Source organism: Acanthopagrus latus, chromosome 5, assembly GCF_904848185.1.
Source record: "Acanthopagrus latus isolate v.2019 chromosome 5, fAcaLat1.1, whole genome shotgun sequence".
Lineage (NCBI taxonomy): Eukaryota > Metazoa > Chordata > Actinopteri > Spariformes > Sparidae > Acanthopagrus > Acanthopagrus latus.
Genome location: NC_051043.1, coordinates 12,926,207 through 12,943,564, shown reverse-complemented (window position 1 = coordinate 12,943,564; position 17,358 = coordinate 12,926,207). Strand labels below are relative to the sequence as shown.

The following is a 17,358-nucleotide window of genomic DNA, read 5'->3' as shown; positions in this document are numbered from 1 at the left end:
TGTGTTTGGGCATGCTAGGGTCCTGTTGTGAATGCTGTTGACAGGACCTTCAAGGGTGTCTGTGGTTGGGATATTGTCATGCATAGGGATATGCATGTACAGAGTAAAGAGAATTAGCTTTCTTTTTACACATTTAATTGCACGTCAACAGCCAACAGTTGAGCGCATTCATGCATGGTGACCTATTGTTATGTGCAATGTTATTAGAGAAAATAAATCATTATCATCATTATTATTTTTTGTATTATTATTGAACATTCTTACACACACAACCCCCAGACAACCAGTAATGATAAGAGAGTAGGCTGCATTATGCAGTTCAACCAGTTGTCCTATGGGGGACGATGGCAGATATTCTGAATGAAAAGGCCAATACAAATAGATCATTTTAACTAAAATCCTCTGTGTAATCCAGTATAATCCCATTACATTGAGTAGAGTTGTTACTGAGGTTTCTGGACGGCAACACATTCTGGCCTTTAATTCAACTCAGTTTAAATTTAACCTGTTCCTCCTTGTGTGAGTTAGGGAATGCAGACAATACGGGGCTCACAGCTCCAAGACACCTTGGAGTCAGCATTCAGCTGAGTGTGGGTCAAAGGTTAGCAGGGGACAAGGCCACTATAAGGACTAAAATGGAGCCTGACTCCTGTTCCAGATGGAGGATGATATTTAAACACGCACATCTCCAGAAAAGGATAGAGGGCTCATCTAAGTAATTTTGGAGTACAAGCCCGAAGGAGGGACAGTAACAGATTTGGTCATTTATGGGAGATGAACCTTCAACCCACCGCAGTGACCAATTAGGAGTAAGCAGGTACTGCCCAAGGGACTTTAAGAAGGGTCCCACGAGTAGAGACGGGGGATGGCACTTGGTAGAATTCCTAAGAGCGAAGGCGTAGGAGTTCTGATAGAGCAAGAAGGGCAAAAACGTTTGGCATTACTTTGCCCTAGATTGGAGAACATCAGATGTGTGGCCACACTCTGCTCGGGTGCTAGGCTCAAGCCTGTTTTAATAAAGATTGCTCTATCATTCCACCCAGCCTTGCCTCCGCAGAATTTTTAATCAACCTACTACACGCCGATACCTTTGAGGAAAACAGCCCAGAAACTACACTACATAATGTTGTCCGTATTAATGCAATCCGTGCATAATGTGAAAATATGGCGGCAGAATAAAAAAAACTGGCATCATCAGCTTGGAGAGGCACTTCTGGTGGCTGCTGCAGGATGCCACAGCAGAGAAGTAGGGCGCAGTTTTTTTTTTGTTTTTTTTTTAAACCAATATACCACATCCGACAGGTCTACCAGTATTGTCCGTCCCTTATTATAGCTCGTGTAATAAACGTCATTGCCAAATTCGTTTGTAACACAATCATCTCAAAGAATTGACATATTAGCCTTTCAAATTTTAAATCTAAACGCTGTCTGTTTACACAGCAGGGGTTCCGTTGTCTGACAAGCTTTACTTGCTTTTCCAGATGTGTATACGCCTTTCACAATACATCATAGGATGCACCCTCAGTTTGTTTCTAGTCGGACAGATAAGGGACGGAAACCAAACAGCCACGTAGTGAAAGGCGAAGCTCCGAAAGAGGTGAGAGGTTTATTGTTCTTATGCACGTTTGTCAAAAATGTCATTTTGTAATTTACACATGGGAGGTGTAACGTGCCTCGGCGACGGGGGGCAATTCGTTGATTTATTTAGCATATTTGAGAAATCACTCTCCGACACTGGCGCTGGCGGTTCCAGCTAGCGAGTTAGCACATTTAGCTTGACAGGTCCCGTCGTAAATACATCATGCTAACGTTAGCTGTCTCGCTCGCTAGCATTCCGAGCTAGTTTCATCCGCCTGCCTTTTAGTCTTTCTTCACTGTCATTGGTTTTATTTTAACTAATCAGTGCACGAGGGCCAAATAACTACTTTCACATGGACGTTTGCTAATGTCTGTCTCGTTCGTATGTCCTCAGAATTGGTGACTCCGGCAAATATAACGTTAGCTACACAACCCGGGAGTCAACGGGAGCTTGAGTGACAGATCGTTAGCAAACGTTAACTTTAAAGATGCAGTAGTTTTTAATACAAGTGGCATCACCTCTATTTGATCAGACAAGTGCATAATATCCAGTCATACAAGAGAGGGAACTTAATGCCATACCCTTTTTTTTAAAAAAAATTCTCAAAATGCATACCGGCCCTTACCTGACGATACATAGGTACAATTTGTAAGTATGGTTTGTATTATTCCGACGTGTATGTGTGCAAATGCGGCAAACATATACCATAAGTAGTAGCAGCTGCTGTCACAATGATACTGATGTTCTCCGCAATGTTATCTAAGTTAAAGAATGACAGTTGTTAGGTTTAGATTTAAATATCTGTGTGCTGATCGATACCGAGTGTGTCTGCCTTGTTCAGACTGTACGGAGCCGATAAAAAGAGAAATGTAAACCTGTCTGGTTTGGCCTGTCATATTTGCGAACAGAGATTGTTGTATCCACTTCTCTGTCTGTTTAAGTAAAGGAATTTACTGTTAGTTGCTATTTAAGCTATAATTAACGCGACGCAATCTACTTATCTACCAAGCCAGCTCATTAGCCCTTGGCTTGAGCTTATGTTTAAATTAAAGCAGCCTGTGTTGTTGCATAACATCATTACTGTCTTAAACAGATCCCTGCTGAGGAGCTACAATTCCATCTGTGATGATCTTTATGACATGTCATTCTCCAGACAAGAACTGTTGATTATAAACCCCATGTTAACATACTGTTTGTTCCTCTTTAGTGTTGTCTGTGTTCAGAAGTGTTCCTGGACACTGACATGCACCCAGCCAGCCTGCCTCCTCAGAAGATGGCCCTGTGAGAAGTTCTCTCCAAACCCACACCAGCAGTATTGTCACTGTTCAGTTTCTAAATGGAAAAGGATACTAACGAACCAGGAGCAACTCAGATGGAGGCTAATGCTTATCAAGAAGCCCATGTGATAAAATCCAAAGAGGGTGATGCCCATACTGTGCAAGATGAAACACAATTGAAGCAACAAGGGCAGGAGAACACACAAAATGCAAAAGGGGATACACATAATGGTAAGTACTGATGCTATCTCACTAACATAGAATTAGGGAAGGATGTCATTGAGTATGAGGGTGTCCTGAATGTGTGCTGAAAGCAAATCAAAGTGTGTCACCACACCAAGGTGCCAAAAGTTTACTGCAATGAAGTGGCAAATCTACAGTACTCAGTGAAAAACTCATTTTTTGGCAAGTATTGTAGCTGGCCTCAAACCTTGGGCTGCTGCAGTGAGGGCAGGGCCTCTGCATAGGGGACGTTCGCTCAACCAACTGTGTTAATGGGTGCCCCAAAGTTACTGTATCGTAAACAAAATGGCCAGGTGAATATGCAGATATTCTTATGCAAAAATTTCTGACACACACATGTGTATATGTAGCCCAGCATCAGGAAAGTAATGTTGCAATACATACAAGCCTCTTGGTTGTAAAGCCTTTCAGTTCTGTTTTAAAACAGAAATTATCATCCAAAGCAAAATCACAAGGACTCTGATTATTTGTGGACCAAGTAAATATTAATTAAATGTCATCTCATGTGTAGCAAACATGAACTTGGATAGCCTTTTTAAAAATATCGTTTCATTTTGTGTTGTGTGGCCTTTTTGTAACATATTCCTAGTAGAATGACTGTAATTAACTTGTTACCAATTCTTGCTCTCTGATCTGCAAAGTTCTTCATGCTTTAGGGCTATATCGGAGTCTTTCTTTTATCTAACACTTGCATCCTGCCATGCATGACCTGTTTTTGGTGGCTACTGCAAGGCCTGGGGCCTTCTACCGCTCCATGTTACACGGCTCTTTGGACTAATGTGTTAACTAGCTGCACTGAATTCCAATTAGTTATCACCACAGGGGTGCTATGCTTATACAGTGGTTAATATTCAGCAGAATAGAAAATAGGGCAATATGATAACTGAAAATATATTTCTGAAGCTTAGATATTTCTGAAAGGTTGGAAGACAAGATGTTTCTCTGAAAACTTGCTTTCTTTGCTTTATTATCTACTTCTTTATAACATTAAATATTCAGGCTAAATAAACATAATTGAAATGAAACGTCAGGATTGATTGACCTAATCCCTGAAAGTTTAAGATGACACGTAAAACATGTTTTCAGTGCCTTTTTTAAATGTGAATTCCTTTCAAGACTTTGAGCCCGAATTGTGCCCCTTGCTACAAGAGCAGGTGCTGCTAAATTGATGCTTCAGTAGCCACATGCTACATGAGTGTTTCCAGCTCCATTTGTTCACTTAAACTTTTATCGCTTGTCAAAGTTGCTCAGCCAGCTCACCAGGTGGGATAGCTTTTACTTTGCAGTCTACTCCACAAATGCTTCTCATGACTAATTGGCACATTCCTCTGGGCTTCTCTTCCTCCTTGCCTTTCAGGTCCTGTCAGTTCAGATGTGATGCCAAACGGAGACGGACTGGCAGAAGGCTTCGGTTCTGCAGGGGAGACCCACATAAATGGGTCCCTGGCTCCTACAGCCCCTCCCCAGAGCACCAGCTCCCCTGTCAACTCCAAGATCCACGAGCCCTCCGCAGGTGTGGCTTCTTATCCACCCATGATGCTAGAGAAGTCTGAGGGGGCTAGTGCTGAGGTCACGGTTCACACGGGTGATTCATTGCAGTCACTCAGACTCAGTATGCCTATGCAGGAGACTGAATTGTGTAAGCATAAACTCATGTGGAGTGAATGCCCCCTCTATACCCTTACATTTAACCTCATTTTACAGTGGGATGGTTTTGTTGGCTCATGTCTGCATCCTTGTTTAACTCCCTTGTGTTGTGTATTAACCGAACAGAAGGATTCAATGGCAATTTGTTTGAGTTGTTTTAGTCTACCTCCTTCCTGCAACCTGTAGGCATTTGATTGCTTGGTTAGAATTTGGGGTGGGTACTTAATTTGAAACCCAGTTTGGACTAATTTTGGAACTAATCCAAACTAATCCAAAAATGGAACTAATCCCTCTATTATTTTATGATTTTTCTTTATGTGGTATTTGATAGAAAGTTGCCTTGATTTACAATTATGAAATGTTATATTTTTAGGCTTTGCATAAACTGTGGTGATTGTGTTTGGCTTTACCTTGAAACTCCCACACAGAACATTAACATCACTGAACCAGTGTATATCTATACAAAGCATTTTCGAAAAGTGTTCGAAAAGGGCTCCAGACTAACTGTTCACAATGGTCACAGTCGTGCGCCTAAGTTTTTCATTCAGCACCTGCATATTAGGGCCACATGTGATTCTCAAAAAAATCAACCCAGAAAAAAATCACATGTGGCCCTATTCCTCTTCCGTATAGGTGCACCCAGTAATACATTTCAAAATTTCTAACACATTATGTAAATTATTTTTAACAGAAATAAAGGAAGAAATCACAGCACATGCAACAAGAACTTGCTGTACCTCAATTGTTTCAAAATAAATTTAATTTATGAAAATTCAGGTGCACCAATGTGTCCAGTGACAATGTTTAGTCGCACTAAGAGCCAATTTACAAATAGATACGGTGATGTTAAAGCACCAATTTCAATATATCTATGAAAAAGAATTAGCAGCTGTCAGGTAAAATGGAGAATGTTTAACAGGCAACCTCGCTTTTATGTAGTCATATACAAGGAGGATAGTGCAAGAATTTTTACACTGAATCAGTGATGCAGTGTCTTGTGTGTAGGAAGTGGTGCACTGTGTAAGGGAACATTTTTCCTACTTGTCTAACCGACATTTCCCCTCTAGCCAACCCAAAGCCATCACTGGAGATGGAAAATGAGGAGAAGATTCGCCTGGAGGCTCGCCGGCGTCTGGAGGAGCAACTCAAACAGTATAGAGTGCAGAGACACAAGGAGAGGGTGAGTGACTGGAGTAGCCTTTTCCTTTTAACTCACCTTCTGTTAGACTTTGAGATCCTCATGTTTCCTATTCCAGCTTCATCATTATATGAATGTGGAATTTCTCCATTATACAGTGGTTTATTTAGATGTGGTATGTACAGCATTCAAGTAATGCTTCATGCTTGATAGAGACAGCTTACGTAGGGTGCTAAATACACTTTTTTTAAAAAAAATGTATTACCCAGAAGATAAATAACTTAAGAGAGGCTGTAGATTTTCACTGTGGACAAATGCTCAACAATTTGTGGAAGTTTATCTCCAGATTATATGTGTGTATTTGTTCTTTAGTCTTTCTCTCACAGCAATTTAAGATTTAATCCATGATACAGATTTTGTCAGGATAGCAGTAGATGGTACATTTATTTTGTACCTCTTTCTAGTCCCATCGCACCACACCCAAGATCAGGCCGTTCAGCACCCTTGATCCAGAGCTCATGCTGCATCCCGAGGCTCTGCCCAGGGCCAACACTCTTGCCATGACCAAGGAGTATTCCTTCCTCAGAACCAGTGTCCCCCGTGGTCCCAAACTGGGTAGCCTGGGGCTTCCCCCTCCCAGGGAGAGAAAATCCAGATCACCCCGTCCGAGCAAGATCCACTCTTTGGCTGACTACAAGTCTCCTGAGAATGATGGTGGAGGTGGAGGTGGAGGTGGAGTAACAACGGCAGACAACACCATGAGCTCCCTCCAGTCCACCATCAGCTCAGTGTCCACTTTGTCTGAGGTCAGTCTGATGTCTGAGGGTAACACCTGTGAAACAGAGGCACAGCCTGGTGCTTTGCACCAGGTCGGGGACAATGTCTCAGAAATTGACGGCAGCGAATCAGGAACGAGGCCAGGGAACGACGGCAATGACAGCGACAGCTCATCTTACAGCAGCGCGTCTACCAGAGGCACATACGGCATGCTCTCTGCAGCAGTGGAGAGGCAGCGAGGGCCCTACACAGTGGAAGGGAGGGAGATAGCCCCAGAGGCAATGGGTCAGTTCCCCTCCCTGCAGGAGGTGTTGCAGGCCGCCAGTGAGGAGCAACACCTGCTGGAGCTGGAGCAGGAGAGAGAAGGGACGGCAGAGCCTCGCAGCCGAAGGGACAGTTTCTCCAGCAGGTATTTTTCATTACCAGATAAGGCAGGAATAAAATAATGACTATAAGCAGCAGTTTTAGACATGGTTTTTACTGCCAAATTTGAGCAAATATTCCACAGAGATACTATTTGATGTTAGTTAATTGAAAATCATTTGAGCCTGAAGGATGAGCGTTTCCATTTGTTTCAGTGTTTCTTTGGAGAGTTCAGTAATGGGCCACGATGAAATGCTGCAGGTGTTGAAAGAGAAAATGAGACTGGAGGGTCAACTAGAGTCTTTGTCATCTGAGGCTAATCAGGTAATGTAACATACTGATTTCTGCACATGTTTCATTCTGTGCTCTTTGCCACAATACATACAACAAATTAAAGTAATTGAACAGATCAAATTAGAATTACAGGCCTACCTCCAATAGAAAACTTTTCTTATAAATGCCTGGTACCACCTGCATTTGAGGTGATTAAAGCCCCCCCATAAGTGCTGACCACACTGTCCTGTCCTCTAGGCTCTCAAGGAGAAGACAGAGCTTCAGGCCCAGCTCGCTGCAGTGAATGCTCAGCTGCAGGCCAAGAAGGAGGAGGCGCAGTTCAGCCAGGATAAGCAGAGTGCCCTCACAACCGAGGTGGGCACGCTGCGGCAGAACTGCAGCAGGCTAGAGAAGGCCATGGTGGAACTCCAGGGTAGTCTGGAGAGCAAGAATGCCAGTCTGTCTTCTCTTAGCAATGACCTGAAGGTGGCTGAAGACCAGTACAACAGGCTGATGGGGAAGGTGGAGGAGATGCAAAACACTGTAGCCTCAAGGGACAATACAGGTGAGTGATGGAGACCCAGAGAGCTGAGTGTAACCATAACCCATATCTCCAGTTGTGTTATGATTTATTCAGTCAACCAATATGGAGAACATCCTGACATTTTATTTGTATTTCTGCTCTTGATTAAATGAGATTTTTTGGTCACTTTTGCAGTTCAGGATTTGCGTCAGCAGATGGGTGGTCTTCAGAGCCAGCTTCAGCAGGTCCAGCTGGAGCGCAGCACCCTGCAAAACCGATTGAAGACATCCCAGGCTGAAATCGATTCACTCCAGCAGGTCAGACAGTGGTACCAGCAGCAGCTAGCCCTGGCACAGGAGGCAAGAGTACGACTGCAAAGCGAAATGGCTAACATGCAGGTAAGGTTGATGCTAATGTGGTTGGTTTTTATATCAAAGCTTGAAATTTGACAGACAAGAGAGAACACTTTTGTTGTATTTTTTCCTCTCCCAGGCTGGACAGATGACTCAGATTGGTGTCGTGGAACATCTGAAGCTGGAGAATGTGACTCTGTCACACCAACTCACCGAGACCCAACATCGTTCCATCAAAGACAAAGAGCGCATTGCTGTTCAGCTGCAGAGCATTGAGGTATACTCTATAACATCCCTCACACATTAGTGTCATTATTCAGTCAAGGACCTTTGATAAAAGTATGTTTACTAAATTACCAAAACTAGAATGTGTTGGATTTATAGATACTATGTTACTCATCTGATGGATTAAATATTTTTTACTGTCTTTGACGTTTAGGCCGACATGCTGACCCAGGAAGCTAATTACAAGCAGATCCAGGATGCAAAATCCATGGTGGAAGACGATCTGCAGCACAAACTGGAGGAGTTTGAGGAAGAGCGAGAGCGGTTATTAAAATTGGCCAACACAGCCAGCACACTGGAAAGGGAACTAGAGCAGGTAGGCATGCCAAATGTAACAGTGATTTGTTTTCCACCTTGTATAGGCAGTAAAATTGTCATTGTATTCTGCTCTAAATTGCCTTTCACACACCGTCTCCCTTAGGTGAGGTTGACTCTTTCCCAGAAGGACGCGCAGCTACAGTCACTCCAGAAAGAGCATCTGGAGTTGATGCGCCAGCTGACTAGCACTCAGGAGAACCTGCACACCAAAGAGCAGACCATCAACCAGCTAGAGGCCCGCTACCTAGAGCTTGAGGCCCAGCTGGTCGAGCTGCAGACAGAGAGCAGCGCCAAGGACGATAATGTCCAGTACCTCCAGAATGAAAAGATTGTCCTGGAGGTAGCGCTGCAGGCAGCCCGGGCTGACAAGAGCCAACTTGACGAGAATGCTGAACGGCTTGGAGAAGATGTTCTGGTGGCTTCAGATGTCTTGGATCAGCTAAGACAAGAAGTCCAGGTCAAAGCCAATCAGGTATGGAACTAGTGGAAAGGTTAACACACCGGTGAAACCAAAGATAAAGATGTGAAAAAATAACCAGTAACCTAAAAGACATTGCTATCATGTAGGCTTCATTATATTCCCATCTACTTCTATAGTGACATGTTAAATTATGGTCAGTCAGTTTGTACAAAAGTTCAAGAACTGAAACTCAATCAAGTAGCATTTTATTGTACATTTCTTCATTGCCTCCTCACCAACATGAAGTGAATAACAAAGGGCCTTTGCTTTGTTACAGATTGAAACTCTTCAACAGGAAAATAGCTCCCTCAAAAAACAAGCTCAGAAATTAAAAGAGCAGTTCCAGCAACAAAAGGTAAGCCCTCTCCCTTGCTCTTATGTAGGATCATGTCCATCTCTCTCGTATTGGGTAAAGATGGTAGAAAGCAGGGAGACATGTAGACTTTGCATACATTTATAAATGTCAGGAATGTACCAGCTGGCTTTGGCTGATGCTGTCGTGGGAGGATGTATTGTAGAGCCAGATGGCTGTTGTCTCAGAAGAGTACTGGTTGACACGCCTCAGTGGATTTAGCAGTAGTGAAGGCTGCTCATTTCCCACTGACAGACTGTCATAAAGAGGGCGGAGTTTATTGACAGGATGACAGAAATGTCAATTGTATTCAGTTTCTTTCAAGACTTATGTTTTTATAGACCCTAATGCATGAGTCTGCATTAACATTCATCTGAGTCCATCAAACTGTAACATACGAAAAACAAAAAAAGTTCAGATGCATTGTCAACAGTCTGATATGTCTTTCCACTGCATTTAAAGTCAGTACATAAATGGTGTGAGGTACTGCAGCATGATTGATGAATTACTTGTTAAAAGTGTACAGGATACTGAGAAACAAGTAAGATGAGGAATTTGCTGTCAGCATTTAAAGATGTTTTGTCCATTTTTGATTTGAAGAAAAGCAAGAAAATTTAATCTGAATCTTATTAATCAAATGCAGGCACACACATGCACATCCATACCCGCATTCAAATCTGTAGTGCAATTTGAATGTATTTAATAGCTAATAGCTCCGCATCAACAGAAACAATCTGTATCACAGCTTTGCTTTGGTGGTTTCATGTAAGATTTAGTCAAATTTCAAGTTTCCTTTTGTATAATATGTGTGATGCTGCCAGTATGAACAAACAAGTTTGTTTGGAATGAAAATCCTGTACTATAAAAATAGGGTACAGTATGTGTGTGACTTTCCTTTTTGTGAAATGTATCTGATGCTTATTCAAGCCTAGAAATGATGTAGTGTGGGATTGAAATCCTTTTGCAGCTCTCTTGTCATCTCTGTATCTCCAGTAATTATGAAAAGTCTTTTACCTTCTGTCTCAGTCACAACTCCTTAAGAGGAGCGAATTCTCACTTCATTAGTCAGACACACAGTTATTGACTTTCCAGGTGATGGTGGAAGCCTACCGTCGGGATGCCAGCTCCAAAGATCAGTTGATCAGTGAGCTCAAGTCCACCAAAAAGCGTCTGTTGTCGGAGGTCAAGGACTTGAAACAGGAGTTGCTGGCCATTCAGGGGGAGAAGCAAAACGTGGAGCTAGAGCAGGCCCGGCTTCAGAAGGAGGTGGTCAGAGTCCAGGAGCAGATGAGCAACATGGAGGCCCATCTGCAGGCCATTCAGACAGAGAGGGATCAGCTTGAAACCCAGATCCAGGTAACAATTAATACATGATACATACTTTAACAACAAAAGTAAATGTTGGATGTATTAAAAGCAGGTGGAAGTGAACTGTTTTAGTGTGAATCTTGTTGTAATTTCAAGTGTTTGGATTTTCCTCCCACCTCAGACTCTACAGTTTGATCGAAGCCAGTTAGCAGCTGTAACAGAAGAGAACGAAGGCCTAAGGAAACAGGTGGAGCAGTTGGAGGGAGAAGCCAAAAAGTGAGTAATTTGCTGCATTAGAGGTTGTGGGAGCTTGAACGATTCCCACAGTAATGACTTGGACCATGATGCATATCTCTGTTGTCAAGTGCTATTTATAAATACAAATAGAAAACATTTCTTATATAATTCCTCATCTCCACGTAGACATATGAGTCAGTACATGTGGTGTGGAAAGTACATCCACAGCATTACACACTGTGTTATTTGTACCTGTCGATTAAATGTGATCTTAAAGAATACAGTTTGCCACATCCTCCGTTCATATTTATGTATTTATTGTCTTCTGTAGAGACAACCTGGTCTCTCCATGGAGATTTTTAATTTCTTAATGTCTCATGCATCAAATAGGGCCATCTCAGAGCAGAAGGTGCGTGTGAAACGGCTGGGGACTGATTTGACCAGTGCTCAGAAGGAGATGAAGGCCAAACACAAGGCCTATGAGAATGCTGTGGGCATCCTGAGCAGGAGGCTCCAAGAGGCTCTGACTGACAAGGAGACGGCCGAGGCAGAGCTGGTCAAACTTAAGGCCCAGGTGTCAGATGGGGGAAACAGCCAGGCCTTACAGGTACTTTATAATCTGGTAGACCGCTAACATTCACAGCAACAACACATAGTTTAGCAATGTTTTATGCAGTGAGCATAAGTAAACCATCATAGTTTGAGAAGTGTCAGCAGTGCATCTTGCAGTGTGTAGGCTCTCATCCATTTACAGTTCTTAGCAACTGAAAGAAGGGTACGGTATTACCATTTTAACACCAAAATGAGCATATATATGCAGGTTTGTTTAACATGGACAAACTTGCTAAAAGTTAACCCCTTTCACATTGCCAAAAAAAACATGAAACTGTAGAAAGTAGCATGTCATATAACTAAATCCAGAGGACATGAAACTTGATTAGCGACACAATTAAATAAACAATAGAGCATAATATGAAATAATCTGCTTTCTTTAATCATCACATGGTATATATTGTCTACTATAAGGTGGTGGGGATACAAGGTCTAAAATACCTGCTTTTCTGTCACTGAATGTAGTCTAGAGATGTTGATCTTGCCAATGTCAAGCAAAAATTGGAGAATAAGTAATATGTATCATTCCCAATTCAGCTTAAAGAGTATACGCCCAAAAAAACAATAGCAAGATATTAAAAAAAAAAAAGTTGAGTTGAGTTATAGGATAGCCTTCCATCTGTCCTTTTGCTTGAGTTATATCTTTATCATTTAGTCACCTTTTGACATCTGCTAAGTGTATATAGAAATATAGTGTGATCTTATTTGTCATCCAGGAGAAGATTAAGACTCTGCAGGCTGAGCTGCAGGTTGTGAGCAAAAGTAAGACCATGCTAGAGAAGGAGCTGCAGGAGGTGATCACCCTCACTTCCACAGAGCTAGAGGAGTACCAGGAGAAGGTCATGGAGCTTGAGGATGAGGTGAACATTAATCATTTTCTGTCCCCTTGTGTTACTTCATCATTAAGGTTTTTGAACAGCTTTTTCGTCTAATAGGAAATTAATGTTTATATATATATATTGATCCCAACCCTGGATGCGCAGCATTTTAACATTTCTGTAATCACTCGGTTAATGTATGATATTTACTGTTAATGACATGAACTCATTTCACAGCTTCAAGAGTCTCGATGCTTTAAGAAGCGGATTCGAAAGTTAGAAGATGCCAACAAGAAGCTCGCGCTTGAGCTGGAACATGAAAAAGGGAAATTGGCTGGATTAGCACAGTCCCACAATACACTGCGGGAGCATTCCAACATTTTGGAGACTGCCTTAGCTAAGAGAGAGGCAGATCTTGTCCAACTTAACTTGCAGGTAAAAACAATTGCTTACATCTTATAATATTGATGTATTTTGGGATTACACCTGTCTGTTGTTCTGTTACCTGGACACCAAATTACAAAAATCTGGTTAAGATATTGTGCATTTTTGATTTATTTATTTTTTTATATGCCATTTCGTTGCCTTTCAACTCTTCTCTAGGTTCAAGCTGTTCTGAAGCGTAAGGAGGAGGAGGACCAGCAAATGAAGCAGGTGGTGCAAACTCTGCAGCTAGCCTTAGAGAAAGAGAAAACCAAAGTCAAGGACTTGAAGGAACAGGTAGGAGATCTGAGCTAATCATCTGGTCATTATCATCTTGCCTTTCAAATGATTCTGAAGGCTGTCATTTAGATATTTCAGACATTGATACATCTGAATATTTATGTTGAGCACAAGGCACATTAGCAAGTCTCGTTAGAATATAAAGGTTAGACAGCTCAATTGTTACCTGGATCAATTGTAAATCTACAGTAGCTTTTATCTTTAATCTTTAAATTTTTTTGGATTGTAATGATGTGATATGTCCTTCAGGTGGCAGCAGCAAAGGCTGAAGCAGCCCACAATAGACGGCACTACAGGGCGGCCATGCTGGAGCTGTCAGAGATCAAGAAGGACCTACAGGCCAAAGAGGACCTGGTCAAAGTGCTACAGAGTGAAGCCCACAAACTACAGTACGTGCATTTGCCTGATAGAAGAATACATTGACTTTTGGCACTTTGAATATGTTATTGTGTTGCAAAATGTATAGTTTTTGTACATCCTACCACTTATTTATCTCTGAATGTGTCATACTCGCAGGGCTCAGGATGAGCAGCACTCTCAGGAGGTTTCCAGGTTTCAAGAGGAGCTGTCTGAGGCCCACTCACAGCTCCAGATCCTCCAGAAACAACTGGACGAGGAACTGGCAAAGCAACCCCTCACTAACCAAGAGGTAAGGATTCTGAACAAGCATTAGACTAAAGTATTTTGCTGATCATGAGTCTGATTTAAACATATTGATTAAGAGAAGCCTTGGTAGTCCTCTGATCCTCTGATTAGATAGATCCATAGATGGATAGAAGATGGTAGATATTAATTGACCTAAATTGTCTATAACACATTTGACCAAATTTTTTATTATGCTTTTTGTCTTACAGTTCCAGTCCATCACTTGTTTTTATTGTGGACTAATTTCAGTGACACTAATGTCTAACGTTGACCACTTGTTCAGGTTGAGGACTTGAAGTGGGAGCTGGAGCAGAAGCAGAGGGAGCTGGAGGCTCAGAAGCAGCAGCTGGAGATGATGGAGCAGTGTCACCACAGGGAGCTGGACAACCTACAGAGAGCTCTGCAGGCAAGTATTCACTTTATTGTAAAAAATGAACAAAACACTCCCAAGTATAGCTTACAACTCACCTAGAAGTTAAAAGAAATACAGTTTAGCTGTATTTGCAAATGTACAGGAGTACTTAAAGTAATCAGTGTCTAAAGGGAGATGAAGAAAGAAGTAAGCATTATAGTTATTACTATCCAGTCTTTTGTGTCATTTGTGCCACATTATCCTTTTCGGGAGGGTTTGGAACAAACAAAGATTATTTCTATGTCTCAGAACATCAAGGTGGAGCTGGAGTCAGTGCAGGAGGACCTGAACAGCACCAGGAAGGACAAGTTCATGCTGCAGGCCAAAGTGGGTGAGCTGAGGAACAGCATGAAGACGGTCCTTCTGCAGAACCAGCAACTTAAACAGGACCTCAAACAGAGCCGCATAAGGAAGGTAAGGAACATTATTTTCCTATGTGAAAACTTGTTTTATCCTGTGAAGGTTTGAGTGTTTTTTCAAACACTTTGCAGCCGCAGCTCCATTTACTTACTTACTTACTTACTTACTTACTTATTTATTTATGTATTTATTTATGTATTTATTTATTGGATAGGCAGATTAAATGGTATTTACATTTTATACATCATTTACACCAGTATATCTAATGAGCTAGTGTCAGCCTATAAACTTGGCCTACTCATAAGAGTTTAATGTTAAGTTTCTCTTTAATTGACTTCTCTAGCATTAAAGCACAAAAATATCCAAAATACTTTGTAACTGAAGTAACAAAAAAATAGTATTTCAGTATTTTTTTCATTAAACAAGGAAAGCAGTGAGTTCTGGCTGTGTACAGCTTGGGTGTACCCGTTAATTTCTGTGAGTAATGCTTTCAAAGCCACCACCCTCTCGTTAGAAAGATTTAAAAGGCTAGGGTGAATATAATGCCAAATAGGAAATGCCTGCTTCGGATAAATGACTAAATCCGTTCCTGTAATGATGGTTTTGTTTGGAGCAGCAGCGCATGGAGCTGAAGAGTGAAGGGAACCCATCCAACCCAGTGACGCCAGTTAAGATCCCAGACTGCCCAGTGCCTGCCACCCTATTGGATGAATTGCTGAAACCATCAACTTCTGTCAATAAAGAGCCCCTCAACAACCTGCACAACTGTCTGCGGCAGCTCAAGTATGCCTATTGTTTAAACCATCAGACTTGGTTACATTATTGATATTTCTACATGAGGCTTTTTGTTGAAACTCTCCAAAGAATACCAGAATACATGTAATGCGTTGCTTGTTTTTTCTCAGGGAGGAGATGGACAGCCTCCAAAGGCAGATGGAGGAACACACAGTAACAGTACATGAGTCGATGAGCTCACTGACGAACACAGAGGAGGAACTGGCTCAACTGGATCTTCAGAACAACATCTCCAAGTCATCAACGCCACTTGACAACATGGTGGTGGAAAATAACAATGAAGCAGAACAGCAGCAATCATAACAGAAGAACTTTTCTCAGGCCAATAGAGGGAGCGTGGAGTTTTATCCACAAAGGCACTTTTCAGCCCCTTATTCCCTGTATCTTTTCTTAACAATTGCTGCCAACATTTGGCATTTTCCCATCAGCACAGAAGTGCTTTCACAGAGTAATACTTTGTATACCATGGCTTTATTCTTTCCACTTTATTTGACGGTTGTTTATATTTTTTGTTATGCTATTGTCAAATTTATTTATTTTTAGTTAAGAAATAACAACTTATCTGACAGCCTCTCCAAGAGCCCCACCCTCTCCACCCCCCTCAGTTGTTATAGATACAAGTACGGTGTAGTTGTTGTTCTGTTGGGCCAGTTTTCCCCATCTGAGTCAGCAGTTTTCCTCACTAAAAAGGATTCAGTCATCCACCTCCTCGTAATAGGAAGTCAGTGTCTTTGATGCTGCTTGATAACGGCTGACATTATTTCAGAAAGTTTTTTTTGGCGACAGAAATATACTAGACTGGCTATGAACTGTTCTTCCATTTCTTTGTGCCTGTGTATGAGTGAAGTGTCTCATCTATGATTTTAACTGGCATGGTTACACATCCACGTGGTTTCCAAGCTGTTATCGATGAATCATCATCTCTCCTTTTCATGATGTCAAAAGTCATGCACAATTGCGGTCAGTTTCTTTTGTATTGCCTTGTTAAAATGCAGTGTTTTCTTACATTTGTTGTAACCATATCACCTTGGGTTCCAAAACTCTAAAAACATTAATTTCAGTTATGTATGGAGGTGTTCTGTCTAGCATGGACTGCAGTAATTTGTACTAAAAAAAAGCCTTAAGCAAACTTTGATATGCTGTAAAGGACTAAGGTGGTGTGAATGAACGTATTATGCTTAGGGTGTGTGCGAGATGTAATGTTATATTGTATATGTGTGCAAATCCTTACTGAAGAATGGTTTATTGTAAAATAAGTGGGTCACATCAACTGACATCGCACACTAGATGATCAAAACTGACAGAGAAAGTTGTAGGATGTTACTTCTTCTAACAGCAGGTGCAATCAGATGTGTTCACTTTCTGTTACATTCGGTACATACTGTATTTACAAAAAAAAAAAAATGACTACCCCTGAATCAGATTCTCTATTTGTTTTATGGGGAATAGTTAATTGTTTCCAGAGTTTAATATATGAAAACACTTCCTTTTTGTATGATTGTAAAGTCATCTTGATTATTTAATAGTGGAACGAAGATGAAATGCAAGACTTCAAACCATAACTCAGAGCAGATGGTAATTCTGATGCACTAACATGTCAGTGTAGAGGGGTCATTGAGGTGGTACAGCAGCTTTCTGCATGCAACTCTGCGGCAGCTGCTCATTCCCATACTAAAAAAACAACAACTTTATTTTAACACCATTGTATGCTCAACAATATCCAAAGGGACAATACATCGTTTGAGGTGAATGCTTATTGAGGCAAATAACAAATATATTGATATACTATACTGAAAAAATATTTTGGACTGTATCTTCCAAACTACCTTAAACTGTGTTTTTAGGTAGTATATAATAACA

At 41.4% G+C, this 17,358-nt stretch overlaps 1 protein-coding gene across 4 annotated transcripts; it reads left to right on the top strand.

Moving 5' to 3' along the window:
* The first annotated feature begins 1,438 nt into the window (after nucleotides 1–1,438).
* Nucleotides 1,439–17,330, top strand: golga3 (golgin A3). Of its 4 annotated transcripts, none has more exons than XM_037098840.1 (24): nucleotides 1,439–1,597; nucleotides 2,787–3,087; nucleotides 4,457–4,612; nucleotides 5,814–5,926; nucleotides 6,349–7,070; nucleotides 7,240–7,348; nucleotides 7,556–7,862; nucleotides 8,016–8,218; nucleotides 8,313–8,450; nucleotides 8,613–8,774; nucleotides 8,880–9,248; nucleotides 9,514–9,591; nucleotides 10,681–10,944; nucleotides 11,078–11,172; nucleotides 11,524–11,740; nucleotides 12,462–12,605; nucleotides 12,801–12,998; nucleotides 13,167–13,283; nucleotides 13,536–13,675; nucleotides 13,803–13,935; nucleotides 14,215–14,337; nucleotides 14,593–14,757; nucleotides 15,320–15,486; nucleotides 15,609–17,330. In XM_037098840.1, exons 2-24 carry the CDS (start codon nucleotides 2,916–2,918, stop codon nucleotides 15,799–15,801), a joined length of 4,485 nt encoding a protein of 1,494 aa, XP_036954735.1. In that variant the 5' UTR covers nucleotides 1,439–1,597; nucleotides 2,787–2,915; the 3' UTR covers nucleotides 15,802–17,330. The 4 variants fall into 4 exon arrangements, with proteins under 4 accessions (XP_036954735.1, XP_036954732.1, XP_036954733.1 ...); XM_037098837.1 differs by having other exon boundaries at nucleotides 4,457–4,738; XM_037098838.1 differs by lacking the exon at nucleotides 1,439–1,597 and adding an exon at nucleotides 2,388–2,448 and having other exon boundaries at nucleotides 4,457–4,738.
* The last annotated feature ends 28 nt before the right edge of the window (nucleotides 17,331–17,358 follow it).